The sequence below is a fragment of the Mytilus californianus genome, unplaced genomic scaffold (assembly GCF_021869535.1).
Source record: "Mytilus californianus isolate M0D057914Y unplaced genomic scaffold, xbMytCali1.0.p SCAF_7, whole genome shotgun sequence".
NCBI classification, from domain to species: domain Eukaryota; kingdom Metazoa; phylum Mollusca; class Bivalvia; order Mytilida; family Mytilidae; genus Mytilus; species Mytilus californianus.
Genome location: NW_026262723.1, coordinates 58,359,265 through 58,377,228, shown reverse-complemented (window position 1 = coordinate 58,377,228; position 17,964 = coordinate 58,359,265). Strand labels below are relative to the sequence as shown.

Here is a 17,964-nt window from a genome sequence, read left to right as displayed (position 1 = left end):
GTGTCTTTCATTTGCTGTTTAATTCAATTTAGGCTAAGAAATAGCAACTTTTCAGTTTTTTAAATGTATCATAGGAAGCTACGGTTTATGATGATCTAGATTGTAGAACTTAACGTTTTCAGACCAGGAAATATCTAACTATGCTTTAAAATACAAATGTCTTTGCTTTGCTACGTAAATCATTACAAGCGAAATATTCAAACTCCAACTATTCTAATTATAGATTTTTTAATGTATACTATTTATATATATATCATAGGAAGTCCATTCCTATTGAATGTTGGTGGTGAACCCTCTGGTCGTCTCAGAGAAACAATCGAAAAAGAAATGGTCCAAGCAGAGCCGGTAAAGAAAGGAACTAAATGTGAATTCCTATTGAAAATTCCAGGTATGAATATTTAACATCAAATTCAATAGTTTTAATGATAAAAGTACATGGTATAATGAAATATTTTAACAACTATAGATACTATTGCACTTGACAATTTATGTATTTGTTGACAGTACATATCAAGTGAGAAATGAAAATAGTGTACTAAATAAACAGTTGCACATCGACCCTTCGAACCAATGTTCTGTACAAATGTCATACAATTAGTTTAACAAAGCTGCAGGACATGCTGTTTGTGTTACTGTTTTGTACAGAGTTAACTTTTAACATACCATTACATGAAAGCGGACGAACGAAAAGCAGCTCATTATATTTCAATTCTTATTACCTACAAAAAGCGACATACAAAACATTATGAATTATTTTAGTAATATTTGTACATGTATATTTCTTTATAACTTACACAATATTAGAGGTATGTAATTACTGAAGCAATTTTCGTGCTTAACGATTGAATTTCCGATCCTATAACAGTCCAAAGAAAAAACAAATTATAAATCTCCAATGCTATGTTACACATCAATTTATCCACTATATATGTTGGTTTATTTAGATAATATTTGATTTTGAAAATCTGATACATTTTAGGAACAAATCCATTCGACATGGAGGCTTCAGTGACCGATCCAGCTGGAACAACTGAGTTGTGTGAAATTATGGATGAAGATGACTTCCACTACAGATTGAACTTCACACCACACAAAGATGGACTTCATACGCTTAGTATCAAGCACAAAGCTCTTCATATTTCAGGTACTTTTTATTTCAGTCGAGACCTTGATATTTCCACAAATATGGTTTTTATGTGCAATCTTTATTAGAATGCAATTTTTAGAAAAACAATTTTTTAACTTGAAAATTGATTTAATTTTATTTTTCTTTCTTTTTTTTATTGAAACTACTTTTCAATGTTCACGTTAACTTAGTGACTTACTTCATCATTCTCAGTAATGATAGAGTTATGCTCATTGTTTTTTTGGTTATTACTTGACAAAAATTTTGCTTGATTTGCAGTAAAACAAATAGGATGGAACACCTGAAAACGTATGCAACTTAGTCATTATTTTTATAAATCGGTTTTTAATTATAAAATAATTTTCTTTCTTAATTGATTTGTATAAGTATTTGAAATATTACATAAAAATATTTTTTCGCAGGCTCTCCATTCCAGTATTCTGTTGGGCAGCTTTCCTCTGGTGGATACCATAAAGTACAAGTAGGCGGACCTGGAGTAGAGAAAGGAGAAGTTAAAAAAGAAAGTATGTCAATATTATGGTTACTTTTGTGTTTTTTATTCTCTATAACCTATACCTGAAATCTCCTTTTATTTACGTGTTTTATTTGATTGTGATAAATAACACGCAGCAAGGAATAGTTTTTGCCATTAAAAAATAACTTATGAAAAATGTTAGCAGTCTATGTGAGAGATTTTGGAAAATTTCGTCGGTAGATAACGCAATGCTGTGATACCTCATGTTTTGATTAATGGTTGAACTATAAGCCTGCTTTTATGGATTTACGATTGTTTCGTAATTCAGATAAAACATGGAGAATACCGAAAGAGAATAATAATCGGATTAAAAAGAAATATTATTTTTGACATTATAGAGTAAGAAAATCACGGTCATTCAAGTTACTAAATTACAGGCAAAGTTGACCTAAGATGGATTTGATTTTATTTCAAGGTTCCTCATAGTCATAAAACTATTCACGTGTCTTAGTACTAATACACCCTTGTCTTTCAAATATGTTTCTTTGAGCGTTCCTGATGAAGGTAAATCAAGAAAAGCTCTTCGGAAACATACAAATTTAAAAATTGTTATTTTTACAGGTTTTCATGCAAATATGAAGTTAAAACTGACCCAACATAGATCATTTGACAGAATATGAGATGCAATCTTAATCATCTTTTTGAAGATTATACAATAATCTATTAGTGCGCATGAGAAATATTTGTTAAAATGCTAAATTATATGTATTATTTTCAACAGATCACTTTAACATCTACACAAGAGAAGCAGGTGCAGGCCATATGTCATGTGCTATTGAAGGTCCTTCAACTCCAAAAATGTTTTTGGAGCAGAGACCCAATGGATTTTTAGGTTTATCATATAAAGTTGAAAAACCAGGTACGTCATGTTTAATTTATAGTCTAGTTAATGGTTCATAGATGACCAAAACGATTTTAAAGAAAAATAACGACATTCTATCTTTATTTTATATCACTTACATATTGTCTGATATGTTTATTTTTTTTTATTTCCGAAGTGTGTTATCTTATTAATATCATAATGTTTAGTATGCAATAATATTGATCAGAATGATATTGTTAGTATTGACAACCATCAGCAAATTCTACTAATTAGATTCGTTACCTCGGACTGACACAATTTGTTTTAATAAATGTTTTTGTTTAATTACTCAATCATCTATCGTAATGTATCGTAAATTTTCACTAGTAAAATTTTTTTTATCTGAAACGGTCATTTTGGTTTAAACAGTTCTTAAAAGACTGAACAATACAATTATTAAGTCATTTTCAGTCTTTCAGTCAACTCTCAGACTTATTCTATGCGGTTAATTCAGTATTGTTCTGATAATTCGCTTGCAGTAAATTAATATCTGTTCTGTTTATGTTCCGACTGTTCAGTAGTTGTGCTTTACCGGTACACATTTACAACATACTGAATTGTCTGAAAAGTTACTGAACAGTACTGAATTGACTACAAGCTAATTGTCTAAGTACTAGTAGTACTGAATTTACCGCAGTCGATTAGTCTGAAATTGACTGAAAGACTGAACATGACTCAATGATGTATTGTGCAGTATATTCAGATGTTAAGATCAAAATGACAGTTAGAGACCAAAATTCATTTACTAGTATATGTAGCTTGTTCAGCGAAGGACCAAATGATATTCATAAAAAAAATATAAATATCTAAAAAGCACTCCTCTCCATTTTTACATTTTTTTTTATCATATCATCAATACTAACTTCATTATAAAATACTACACAATAATGTTAGCAAAGATTGTTTGAAGTTCATGAAAGCACTTTGAAGTATTTATCTGTACATTTGTCAGGTAGATCTTGAATATTTTCCATTCAAAGGAAATACTATTATGTAAAAATGATTACACGTTTAGTCGCCAATAGTTATAATAAACTTGATGTAAAAGGAAATTAACATTTAATTTCATCACTAAATTATATACTTTTTTTTTTATTTTAAAAGGAATGTATGGTATACACGTTAAATTCAATGACGAGCACATACCAAATTCACCTTTCATGGTCAACATAGCTCCAGACAGTGGCTTGGCAAGAACTGTCACAGTCCACGCTTTGAAAGACAGAGGACTCGCGGTATGATGTAAAAAGGTTTAAAAGGAGCAAACCGAAACCAAAATCCATAGAATTTTGTTCCTTTTTAATATTTGTCTTTTATACTAAGTACAATGTTTTGACATTTCCAGTTAACGCTTATGTCGGTCGTCACCTTAGTCTTGTAACTAGGTCCTTCTTTCTGGATTTTGTTATTGAACGCAGGAAATTGGGTATATTTTACTTAATAGGTTGACTTAAACAGATAGTTGATAAACATATGATTTAACAAAGAAGCTGTATATTGATTAATGTTCCTTATACAAAGAAAAGTGCAAATTTGAAATTTATTATTAAACTTTATCCATGGCTATAGCCCGATATTTATTTTTTACTAATATCAATACTCATTTGCGGAATTGTTCTTCAATCTCAGAGTGAACTCTAGTTGCTGAATTAAACACTACTAAATTTGCTTCAATTCTAGATCTCTGTCTATAAATGGGCATTTACAAAACCTTGTAATACATAAGCGTTTAACATGTACGTCTGTGTAAATGCATGAACAATGAAACAAAAACATTAATCATTTATATCATAACTTCAGGTTGACAAGGCAACCACATTTACAGTTTCATACAATGGTGCAAAGGGCCGTTTACACGCATATTTACGAACCCCATCTGGCGGTCATGAGGACTGTTTCGTACAAGAAATGGATGACGGAATATACGCAATTAGATATATTCCAAAGGAAAATGGGGTTCACTATATTGACATAAAACTAGATGATCACCATATTCCTGACAGTCCTTTTGCCGTCATGGTGGGTTCAGCTGCAGCTGATCCAGCTATGGTCTGTGCCAATGGTGAAGGTCTTGAAAGTGGAAAGACTGGTAAGTACACATAATTTGTCTGGAATAAATTAGTATTTTATGTCATAGTTTTATCTGATTGTTGAAGTCAAATCACTTTCACATGTGGAATTGTTTTTTAATGTCAGTTAAAATAAAGCACCGATACAAACAATATATAAGGATTTTTCTACGGTGTTAAATTGATAACCTTTGATAATACGTTTATTCAAAGGATCAATGTGTTAACATTGATCGTATTTAAATCTACGGGTTCTATAAAGAACATCCTCGTAAAATTTAAAGATAATATATCTCGTTTTAAATAAGCATTCTACAGGTACAACTAAGTTTCATAACCAGAGAATTTAGTAAAAGTTTTGATTAATTTGTGGCCTCGAAATCAATGACTTAGTTATTTACCAGTTATACATATATTACGTTCATTGAAATCTAAAACGTCACTACAGACACGGGCATAGCGAACACGTTTTGAAATATACACACCATAAGAAGGGCCAAAGGAACAAAACCGTCCAAAAAGGAAAGTTGACAATAGGTAACGAAAAATCGTTACTTTTGTATGAAATTAGTGTATATAGTTTCCCATGTGAAACTGACATATCAAAATATAAAAGGGACAATAACTGTTGTTAATATTAGCTTTATTTAAAAAAAAGTTTCCTTTGATAAATTTCCGCAGTAGTATTAGACAACTCTAGATTATTTTACTTTTAATTCTTGGTCAAAAATGTTAAATTTGAGGTTTTTTTGTCATCTGCTTAAATAAGATTACTTCAAAACACTTACTCATTCGTCTAAACAAACATTCCCAAATTCTTATCAACAATCAAATGTGCGCTGAGAAATCACCCCAAAGTACAAAATTTATGAATTAGAGGAAACAGTTGTTTACAGTTGTTCAAAACTCATAACTCTGATATAAAGATACAAATCATTGGAAACTATATACTAATCAATGTAAAAAACAAAAAAACAAAACTGAGGGTATCGTACGAACTACAAACAAGAGCGAGACCTGTTGTGCCGTTAGAGTTAGCGTCTCCTGAGATGAAGGACGAAATATTTATATATTTAGACAGTAGCGAGGGCCTTAGTTTGGTTGCATCTTGCACTAATGTTTCGATAAGTTTACATACTAAATAAGCAATTTCAGCAAACATTCAGATATTGAGACCAGTATTTAAATGATAAATCTTTTAATAGGAAATGAAAAATATTCCATACAAAGATACACTAATAAAAAGATACTGTAATCTACAATATTGTCATGTTTAAATAGGTTTAGTATTTTCAGTGTTAGTAACCGTAGATTTACTCTCAGAAAGACATTCGAAAATACAGAATTGTAATATATGTTTATAATCTTTTTAGTATTGTTTACTGTAGAACATTTTGAATGAGTAAACTACATACATGTGAAAGTGATATTGGCTTCCTTCGGGCAATGGTTATCTCGCGATAATTGCAAATTCAATTTATCGCAAAAGTACCATTTCCTTACCTCTCAGAAAAAACAAAATTTCTTCAATATATATGTTTAAGTTTGCAATAATATCTTAAAATATCGTAAAATTCTACACTCTTGTAGCCATTTTGCCAATGCATTAAAGAATTTGAATACTGAAAAAAGTTAAAGACAACTTCTTTTCAGAATAATTTAATGATATATTCATACTGCTATTTAAATAGAATAGGTCTCATTTCTCTATGTTAATCATTGGTTCAATTTCACAAGATCACATTTCCTCTATTTCAATAAAAAAACAAAACCATTTGGCCGAATGATTACAATCCGTCATTTATTAGAAAGACAAATGATAAAAGTAAAAACGTTTTGTATGGTACTCTTTGTTATCTTTGGAAAATTCCCCGCCTGTCAGACGTTTTAGAAAGTGTTGAGCAAATTTTCCGAATCTAATTAAATCAGCTAACACGATTGAATCAGGAAGACCAATTTAAAACAGATCGACATTATTTGCAAGCATCAATCGATTATTTATCTATTGTAAACTATAAACTGCAATACTGATTTCAGTGTGCATGAAAAGTTTTTACTGGAATTTCCATATTTGGTATGCTGTATAACGTTAGAACGTTCTAGAGTATCAAACCGCACAGGGTCTAGAACAGCCAACACTATATTAGTTCAATTTAGGCTGATCGAATTGTAATCAAATTTTAGAACAATTATATTTATATACTTATATTCAAAATGTAAGCCTTGAGGAGGTGAATACCAATTATGAAAACAAAAATGTTTTTTAGGGTTATTGCATGACTGTTTTATTGTAAAGCTAAACTTGAAAAACTGTTTCAAACATATTTTTGTTTATGATGACGTCAATAATTAGAAGCTTATTCAAATACTGCATTGCTATATGAAATATAGACAGAAACGGGGAAAGCAATATGCAGAAGAAATGTAAGTAACTGTTTTGAAAAGGTGACAATTAAATATAATTTGAAATCATAAAATGAAAAAAAAACATTTCCTATACACAATAGAATAGAAATTATTAGTGAGATTTCTACCGGAAAATCCATGTATTCAGCTAGTTTGTTCTCATTTGCACCAGTTCTAAGTAGAAGACGTTGTTATTTTTTAAAGTTTCAAGTAAATAACAACAAAATAGGTATTTAACGCATGGCTCGTATTAATAAAATGCATAGTTCTTCAAAATGTATGTTCAAATACAAATGTATATAATATAAACGTATAGTGCAGTTAGCACCTCAACAGTTCTCCATATTCTATTGTATTTGTTGATACCCTGAGATGAGTTTAACTATCATATTTTTATAAATTCATATTTACTTTTTGAACCCTTTTTTGCAATGTAATTTGTCAACATCATTGCTGATTTTGTACTGTTCTGTAATGAAGGTGCGAAGAACAAATTTACGGTCAGAACGGCTGGAGCAGGATCAGGTTTCCTAGCTCTCACCATTGACGGTCCATCCAAGGTGGCTCTGAGCTGTAAAGAAGTGGACGATGGTTATGAGTTCAGCTACACTCCATTTTCTCCAGGAAAATACCTCATTTCTATTAAATATGGAAATATCAATATAGCCGGAAGTCCATATGTTTCTGAAATCACAGGTAAAATATTTGTTTTTATTTTTAAGTAATATTGTTTCACTTAACGTTAACCTTAATCAAATTATCCCAACAATGGTTACCGAGACTATTTAGGGAGGGATTGTGTTGAATTTACTTCGTAACAATAAGGAAATTTTTATTTTACATTAGTAGAGCTTTTTATCTGAACAGTACATACCTATGGGTAGTATCAGTAGATGTTTCTGTTGAGCCTCCGACATTTTGTCTCGGAAGCCAGACATAGCGATAATGCATTCCATCGTCGTCGTCATCATTAAGGTTCAGCCTGGGTTATAATTACTGTAAATTCAGAAATTATTGCGATGTTTTTATTATTGCGAAAAATGCGACAGGGTTATAATCGCAAAAATTTAAACTCGCATTTTGAAATTTTTTATATGAATTAAACAAGATTTTTCTCAATATCGCAAAAATTTAAATCGCATTTTAGTCTAAAATGCCAAAATCGCAATAATAAATGCACGCAATAATTTCTGAATTTACAGTATTATAGATATCAATTACTTTGTCAAACCTTTTTGGATTTTATGAACTTGGACAGAAGCTTTTTTTTATCAAATGAAGTATTTTTATCACTTTTTCATGATAAACAAACTAGGTTGTTTTTGCAGTTTACATTAATAAACAGTCTAAAGTTAATGTTTTTAGACATCAAATAACTTTGTTAAACCTTCATTGAATGTTTTGAAACATAGAAATAAGCTTCTCCAAGATCAAGAAATATCATCTGAAAAGAGTCAGATTTATTTGATTATATTTGTATTTTACTGATACATGGACTTAGTTTTTGTCAATCAGCAATAAACTTTTACACTGATAGAAGTAATTGCAAGCAAGACACAGGGTTCAGCGGACCGTTTACATTTGTTTTCCTACTGTGCATATATTGTACAAAATATGAAAAGATACCAATATTTGTTTTATATATGAATATATTTTTTAATAAACTACATAATCAGATGTAGTATAAAAAATAACTTTTGAATTCATTGCTTAACAATACATTCTATAACTTTTGCAGAATATAAAATAAAATAAAAATAAAATAAAAGAATAATATCGGCCATGTCAAAGCCCTTAGATGATATACAAACATAAATGACACATATATGGTCATATTGCAATAGATGGTTGTAATATTAATTAAATTCAAATCTTTATTTTCTTTTGGTGGATCATTGAAAAATCCTTATGAGGAAGAGGGGCAGGAGGAGGGGAAAGGTACGGTACTAGTAATGCACCGGTTTATGGTGTCTTATTTTGGCATAATGTGCAAGTGATGCACTAATTTCATGGAACATTTGATGCAAAAAATACCTTTTATTGATCATAAGCTATTCAGTTTGGCTTTTTTTGGTTTGAAAATTTTAATGACAGGTTTGCTTTGTTCTTTCTTATTAATTCTTCATTATTCAATCCCTATCAGTTGATTGTATATTTTTAAAAGATACTTTTTAAAAGTGACCATATAAATAAAGTAGCGCATTTTGTATACATATATATATATATATATATAACTTCCTCTTTTGAGAATTTGATCTTGTGTAGCGGTTATCACCTCTGTCTTTACATGCTAGGCGCATGGTAGTCAAAGAAAGACAAAAAACGCTGGATGTTCGTCTGTGGAGAGATGACTTGATGACTTATAAATCAAATCTCTGTGTACAGACGATTTTGAGGGTTGAAATTATTATAACACTGTTTGGTTAAACATATAGGAGTAAACTTTCTTAAATGTTAGTTAATCATGAAGGATGAAGGTTTCAAATTTTTCACAAATAACAAATAATGAAATGTATGCAAACAATCTTCTTTAAAGCATTTAATGTTGGCAACGTTTTTTATAGCCAGATAAAAATATAAAGGGGTAATTTTCCAAGGCAATTTCAATTATTTATCAATTACAGATGTTGCCGGATAATACAATGTACATGTATGAAATTATGTTGATAGACATGCAAAGATGTATTTAAATTCTTTAAATAAACCAAGTATGTTGAAATCAAGTATATTGAAAAATCGTAAGTTCATAGAAAAACAGTTCAGAAAATGAATTGGTGAAATTGTTTGCGGTGAAAGAAATAGATTTGTTAAAAATGATGGTGGCATACAAAGGGAAATTTCAGTTTTGTGTATTTAGTTCAATATAATACATATTATTGGCAATTATTGTATTTTTCCTCAGCTACTCCTGGTAAGGTACACAAATTTCTATTGCTGTACAAAATAAAACAATAATTTGAAACTCTGGTTTGACAGAACTAATTGTATCAAAACAAAGTTATAGTTTGGAAATTTTTATGTCTTCTCTGATAATTTTTATCGTTATACTAATTACACTTTAAATTATTGGAAGTTTCCACTGAAATATTGTAATAATCATTTTATCTTGAATACTCTTGTAATTAAGATAAAATGTTTTAAACTTTTTATTTCTTATTAATCATGAACAAAAAGAAATTTGACGAACAATGCAACGTTATTCCTTTCTCTTTTATTTTCTCTTTTTACAATTGAAATATCGAACTATTTGTGATATTTGCTATGTCAAGCTAGGGTACTATCTTTGTTTACGTTCCTACCATTCTATTTCCGAGGTTGTTCTGTTCTGAATCCATCACAAACGTACCATCATTCCTCAGAGCTGCACAATCTCTACAATTGACAGGAACCTAAATAAACGGTCATAATTATAACAGCTATAGCTCAATTACAATGGAAACTTTATGAAACAAACTTAATCATATTACATGCATCATGCGAGAAATAATACTTACTGCGCATATATATGTGGTCAGCAAAAGTCCTTGTTATAAACATTGTGCTGTATTGTTCGCTGTCTGTAAGCATTTAGTAAACATAACTCTTAGGTGCAAGTAGTTTATTCATTACCTAACAAAGAAATGCGATCATCTTTTGGTCCATTTTAACATTATTCTTTATAACATCTAATAACGTATGTTACTTGTGTTGCTTATCGCTTCTTTTAGAACTATTAATGCTTATCTTACGTATTTAAAAGGTTAATTACTTTCAAATTTCAATGAATAGCAAAACGTTCTCAGGCATCATCTGTAGTATTAAAAGAAAATTTATAGTATCAGCTTTTCCAATTTATTTTATGATAAGAATCCAATTTGAAAGCTCTTAACAGTCTTGTTTATAGACCAAGCGTTTTATTACTAGTTTTAGCCAATACATAACAAAAGCTTGTCCTCTATCAGTTTATCTTTCCTGAACTCTTTTTAAATTTTGCTTTGTGTTGCGTGTTTTAGTGTTTACCCACCTCCACTTTTCTTAGTTTGTTGTCTTTACTTCTGTTGAGAATACATTACAGAATGCAAATAAATTTCGATGAAAACGATAATTCTTTTAAATTTAAGTTTATTATAATACTGTCTTGGGTTCATTTTGGAATTATTTTTCGGCAGCCTACCAATTTCACACACAATAGTAATTTAAATCGTTTCTATTCTCTCTTACTTTAATCAGAGAGTAAAATGAATACGTTTTAATTTTATATGGAATTGGTTTTTTATATAGATTTCTATAATGCAGACAGATTTCACTAATTTTGTATACATTCAACTAACATTTACTTTCTTAATTAAAATCATAATCCTAAAATAGCTTTTAGTAGTATATGGTATGAATGGTTGTTGTTTAGATGATGGAATTTAAAATTGTTGAAAGATTGATAAAAGTAGGCAAAACTTTAATTGTCTTATAACCTATTTAACATGAGTGTATTTTTAACATACCAGTTGCATCCCCGATTACTGTACTGGCTTTTTACACTATAATTAATCTCATTTCTGATGCAAATCATAGATTTAAACAATTCATCATCAAAGCAATTCCTTACAATAAGGAAAGGGTACTTTAAAATAATATCTTAAATCACATTTTTTTTGGCAAAGACAACTTAAAGGCAATTAAAAGCTGGTAAAAATGAAAACACTATGTATGTGAACACACTGAAACACAGAGATTGGACAATAAACGTGTATGTTATTTGTTAATATTCATGTCATTATTATTTTTGGTATTGGTTTTTCAATTAAATCTACATATTGAGTTACAAAACATATATTTTTTTGTTTGTTATTGGCTACAGGTAGTGGACGAAAGGCATCTCCGGTGAATGAACAGAGTACCATGGTTGTTGAAACAGTCGAGAAACAACCTGGTCAAAAATCACTAGCAAGATTCAAAGGTGACGCAGGACGAGTTGTTGTTCGTGGTCCAGGACTCAAAAAGGCAGTTCCTGGCCGTCTACAAAGTTTTACCGTTGATGTAAAGGACGCTGGTAAGGACATGTGTTTTTTTCAATAGAATTACAAATCATTGATTGTCCTGTTTACGTTTGCGCTTTTTTGCGTCTTTAAAAATCAGTCAACACATAGTAATCACTATAGAAGGTAAATTGTACATCTCATATTGGGATTTTGAAAAAGGAAAAAATTTATTGATTTTCTACAGCAAAGAGGTAACCTCCTCTTAACATTTTAACTGTAACGCTGAAGTGGGCGTGTGATTTCTATCTTTTTGCACAGATAACGCTTGTTTTCAAATCAAGACGACTCGCATTCGGTTCTTAATATTCCATTATACTCGTATTTATCAGTTTTTGAAATTATATCATTGATCGATTACCATCAGCTTGAAATGCCTTAATATTTAAAAGAAAAGAGATAATTATTCATTATATAATTAAAAAAAAAGCACAATCACACATATATACAATCATTTATATATGAACCACTTCTTTTTCAAACTATTTATGTGGTGAACTTATACATTTACCTTTGTATATCAAGTACAAATTAAATATAAAATAATTAATGACTTTTAATGAGTTGCACAGTATTTTCACAATTGAATGAGTTGTACAGTATTTTCACAATTGAATGAGTTGTACAGTATTTTCACAATTGAATGAGTTGTACAGTATTTTCACAATTGAATGCGGGTTTTTGTATGCCATTTAAAGTTATAAACCTATTATTTTTAGGAGCAGCAATGCTCATGGTTGGAATGATTGCACCAAGTGGAATTGCAGAACCCGAGCTGTTGGTCAAGAAAAACACAAAAACTGAATTCACTGTCAGTTTCAAAGTACAGGAGGTTGGAGACCATACATTAGTTGTAAAATACGGAGATGAAGATATTCCAGGCAGCCCATTTATTCTTCATGCAGGATAAACACATTCAAATCTCTATACAAACATTTGTTGCTTTTTCAAATTTTCAAGTTGTAATTATATAAAATTTACGATATTTATAATTTACCAATTGACAAAGACAATCTTGAGAATGTTAGGGTATGGAAGTATTTTTTATGAAATTGTACATGGAAAATCTTTTATATTCGAAAGAGTAAACTTACTGTATGAATATTTATATTTCTTTCCTTCCCTAGGCTAGTCCCTAATTTGTCATGACATTAGAATTTAATAGTTTAAATGTTTTATGTAAAAATATAACTAAAGCTAACTTGCATTATATTTTTGTTTATAATGCATCACTTAGTGGACGTTATTAAAATATGTGATATGAATTTTCCACATTTCAATATAAACTTTCCCTTGTGATAGTATGGAATATATGTTGGCAACTGACTCAGATTTGAGTACAAGGATTGTTGTACTATTTACACGAATAAATGTTTACATCACCATATAAGATTGTTTGTTGAATTGAAAGAGTATTATTATTATAAAGTCACAGTTTAGCATATTCTGGTCGGTAGTTTGAAACATAAAAAAAAACTTCATTTGTTTATTTCAACTTCACATACCACATCAAAGTATTCTTAGGATACATAATAATATGACACACCTTCATTATAATTTAACGGATATATTGGAGGTAATTTTAAGCAAAACATGGTTTTGTTTTTTGATTGGCTGGTAATAGTCGAAATTTTCTTATTTCACTTCAGACTAACACCAATACGATAGAGTTTAGAGAATGTAGTCGTTCGCAAACATTGCAGCGTACACTCGATCAGCTATTATAAAAAGTAAAATCACAAAAATACTGAACTCCGAGGAAAGTTCAAAAAGGAAAGTCCCTAATCAAATGGCAAAATCAAAAGCTCAAACACATCAAACGAATGGATAACAATTGTCATATTCCTGACTTGGTACAGACATTTTCTTCTGTAGAAAATGGTGGATTGAACCTGGTTTTATAGCTAGATAAACCTCTCACTTGTATGACAGTCGCATCAAATTCCATTATATTGACAACAATGCGTGAACAAAACAAACAGACACAATAGGTAAAAATGTAAAAATAGGGGTACATCAGTCAACATTGTGTTATCATCTGAATAAATATAAAAACAAACAAATGTAACAAAGAAGCACAAAAAGGCATACATCAAATATAACATCCTCATTTTGCTTTTTTATTATACTATTTTATTTATCTATGTAAAATCCACCCATAAAGGATGGAAGGTTTTAAGTACTGGCGTAGAACGCGCGTTTGACTTCACACAGGTAGATATAAAATAATTTTGTCGTTCTAAGTATGACGGGAGTTCAACTTGTCAGAGGTCAATGGCGATAGTTTACACGGGACACCTCTTTTTTTCCCATAAATAAAACTGGAAGCCATTCAAACATACGAAAATGAAAACCCAAACAATCAACTAGTTTTTAGTAAAAGTATTCTTTGAATTCCTATTCTGTTGTAATTTCATGCACGTATGCATTCATATGATACAAACAAGAAAATATAAGAACTGTTTATAAACAACTTATCACACTTTACCATGTTTAATGCTCATTAATTTGATATTTGATAATGCATTTTACCTCTCTATCTTCAAGCACTTTTTTATAAATGAGGTTCATGAAAAATATGAAGCGTATATTTAAATTCAATTGCTCTACTCAGTAGAGACCTTATTCCGAGAAAAAAAATGCATTTATACCATACTTCAATTGCGTTCTATCTCTTGCACCATACACCATCTCCTTTCCTCATAAAATAAAAGAATAAATTGCATCATTTTCAATATATATGTATTTTTATTACGTATTGGCCTTATCAGACAAACATGTAATTATTTTGAATTGTGATTGGCGATAAACATTAATTTTTTATAGTTGAAATTGTTCTGACAAAGGGGAGAATCCAGTTAAGATCAATTGTACCGTCTATTTTTGTTGTATCATACTTCTGTCATATCCTTATCCCGGAATAACTTTTGTCCCAGAAAGGATAACTATTATCCCAGAAAGGAATTAATTCGATATTAACATAAACGGTACCAATTTTACTGTACCATATTGCTTTTCGACAATAATTGTCTCTTCATTTATGTTTTTTTTGCCAAACTTTTCTTAGCGTTGACCTGCTCACCCAAAAAGGTCCAAAAGATAAATTGTGGTGTAAGTTGCCAAATCTTCAGAATTAGGTATACACGACAAAGAGCATAAGCAGCGACAAACTAAATATTTAAGTCAAACGTGTAAGTTGTTATAAAACATAGTTTAAAAAGATCTTTATAGTCGACGCATGCGCTCTATGTTTTCAGTCCTTAATATCATTGGAAATTTTACCTGTTTTCAGTGAATTTCGTGAAATCCGAAATTGAGATATTTGTGACGTCATGACAAATAGACAGATTTCCTACCTAGTCATGACAAATAGACAAACTGCCTACCTAGTCATGACAAATAGACATATTGCCTAACTAGTTATGACAAATAGACATATTGCCTACCTAGTCATGACAAATAGACATATTGCCTACCTAGTCATGGTTTAAGCTTTAAATTTTATATGGAAATAAAGGTCATATAAGGTCCTAATCTTACCAACTCCTTCGCCTTAAATTAATTAATTGATTTTAATTGTCGAAATTATGATATTCTTTAACATTTTTGACAAAATACCTTTTATATTAGGCATTTGGCAATGCTTTAGGATAAAGTATAAGTTTATTTGAAAATTTTTCATAATGACAGTTGCTTAGATATGTAACGAATCAATATTAATATGCTTAGAATTTTTATCTAATGGGAACGAAGGCGACTGCAGTGTATTAATCTTTATCAAAAACGCTTGTTACTTCGAAATATCTTTTCATATTTCCTAAATAGTGGTGCGCAGTATTAAGAGAGTTTTACTCATATGATCGAACTTCTGTGAATTCAGAAATTATTGCGAGATTTTTATTAATGCGAATAATGCGACCGAGTGATTATCGCATTAATAAGAACTCGCATTCTGATATTTGATACATATATATGTTTACAGCTTTTTCAGAAATCGAAATAATTAATATCGCATTTTTGTTAATTCGCAATAAATCGCAATAATAAATGCACGTAATAATTTCTGAATTTACAGTATTAGATTGGACAAAGCAATGAGAGCCAAGAATTACATAAAAATGAAGTAATGATAGACAGAGTACAGTCGTATGCGATTAATTTGCATCAGGTATCTGGTGATTTTTTTCCTGTGAGTCTAAGTTTAAAAACATCATTGTTTTTATTTTTTCCTGAAGGGGTGACTGCAGGGTCTTTAAATATGGTCCCCAAGGCAACCTATCCAACAGAAAACCTTATACTAAAGGGGATCATCACGTGCACGAAACCATCATTTTGATTTCGATTGTATCATCATCGAATGAAACTTTCCACCGAATTTGTATTTACACATATCGACATGACGGGTACCAATAGTGGAGCAGAATCTGCTTACCTTTTCAGAGCACCTGAGATGAAACTGTTTTTGGTTAAGATTGGATTTCAGTGTTTTTTGTTGTACTTTTTATCTCAGACTTTAGTTCTCGTTATAGTGTTTTGTGGACATGTTTGTGTTTTTGACGTTTATCGTTTTTTGCCATGGGCTGTCAGTTTCCCTTCGATTTGTGTATTTTAAATATTCCTTTTGTATCTTTAATCGCTTTTTTGAACAAAGGTATACTTCTTTTGCCATTTACTTACGGTTTACAAAGGAAGGCAAATAGATCAGCACTTCTGTATATCTTAGGTATAGTTGTATGATTCTATTGTCCTCATCCTAGGTTTTTTATGAAATCGAAGGCGTGTCTAGAAATATTAATTACGGTTCAAATTTTACTGCACCAGAAGTGCTTTTCGCCAATCAATGTCTCTTTAGTGGTGTTCTAGGCCTAAGTATTTGAAAATCCAAAGCATAATAAACGTGTTGAAATGTCTGTGATACTGTTATCGTTACCACCTTTCTCGATGTCATTTTATTTCAAATAGAATAAGCGTAACATGAACTTTTGTATCGATATTAATGAATTTAAAATAAATCAGGTTAAATGATTGCTATGATTTTTTTTGTATGATAACTTATATAATTGTTTTAGACTTATTCTTTAGTTTATGGAGACATTCAGTGAAGCGACAAAACTTTAACAGAATTAAAATCTATTTGACATCACCGAACGTGCACTTACACAATGTTACAAAAGCAAAACAACGGATGCCACATGAGGAAAACAACGGATGCCACATGAGCAAAACAACGGATGCCACATGAGCAAAACAACGGATGCCACATGAGAGCAAGGTCTTATCTTTCTAGAACACCTGTGACGTCCCCCGGTTTTTTGTTGGTGTTCGTGTTGTTCAGTCTTTTTATATGATGTTTTTTTTAGATTGTTTATTCGATATAAAAATAAGGAGATGTGGATAATTGCCAATGAGACAACTATGCACCAAAGTTCAGATAAGTGAATATTGGCAATTATATGTCACCGTACGATCTTCAACAATGAGAAAACCCATACCGTAAAGTCGGCGATAAAAGGCCCGACATGAACAAGTTTAAACGAGAAAAAACTAACGGCATGATTCATAACAAAACAATTTACAGAAAATAAATATGACCGACATGAACCAACGACAACCACTGAACTACAGACATCTGACTTGGGACAGGTACATACACATGTGGCGGGGTTCAACATGTTTATGTGGGCTCAATCCTACCCATTACCCATATATATTATGGTGTTTTAGCAAGTCATTAATTCAACGACAAAACCATTGTTATATTATTAATATTGAAGTACAAAACTTAAAAAAAAGATGAATGTTGGATGAATATATTCAAACTTTTATATAGTTTGGTTCGCACATGCCAAGAAATCTAAGCTCAAAACTCCGGTGAACCTCCTACGGCACCAATTAGTAGTTAAAAATATTTGATTTCAACAAATTAATTAATGACCTGCATGTACGTGTCGCTT

General features: G+C 30.5%; 1 protein-coding gene across 3 annotated transcripts in view; it reads left to right on the top strand.

Moving 5' to 3' along the window:
• Positions 1-13,400, top strand: part of LOC127707465 (filamin-A-like) — a 48,764-nt gene extending 35,364 nt beyond the window's left edge. For 2 of the 3 annotated variants that reach the window (XM_052211993.1, XM_052211994.1), the window contains exons 8-17: positions 260-388; positions 980-1,144; positions 1,549-1,650; positions 2,383-2,520; positions 3,628-3,758; positions 4,324-4,612; positions 7,479-7,694; positions 9,901-9,909; positions 11,833-12,024; positions 12,730-13,400. In XM_052211993.1, coding sequence (XP_052067953.1) covers positions 260-388; positions 980-1,144; positions 1,549-1,650; positions 2,383-2,520; positions 3,628-3,758; positions 4,324-4,612; positions 7,479-7,694; positions 9,901-9,909; positions 11,833-12,024; positions 12,730-12,920 — 1,562 coding nt within the window. In that variant the 3' untranslated portion in view covers positions 12,921-13,400. The remainder of the gene's footprint in view (positions 1-259; positions 389-979; positions 1,145-1,548; positions 1,651-2,382; positions 2,521-3,627; positions 3,759-4,323; positions 4,613-7,478; positions 7,695-9,900; positions 9,910-11,832; positions 12,025-12,729) is intronic. The other variant, XM_052211995.1, reaches the window with a different exon arrangement.
• Positions 13,401-17,964: the final 4,564 nt, after the last annotated feature.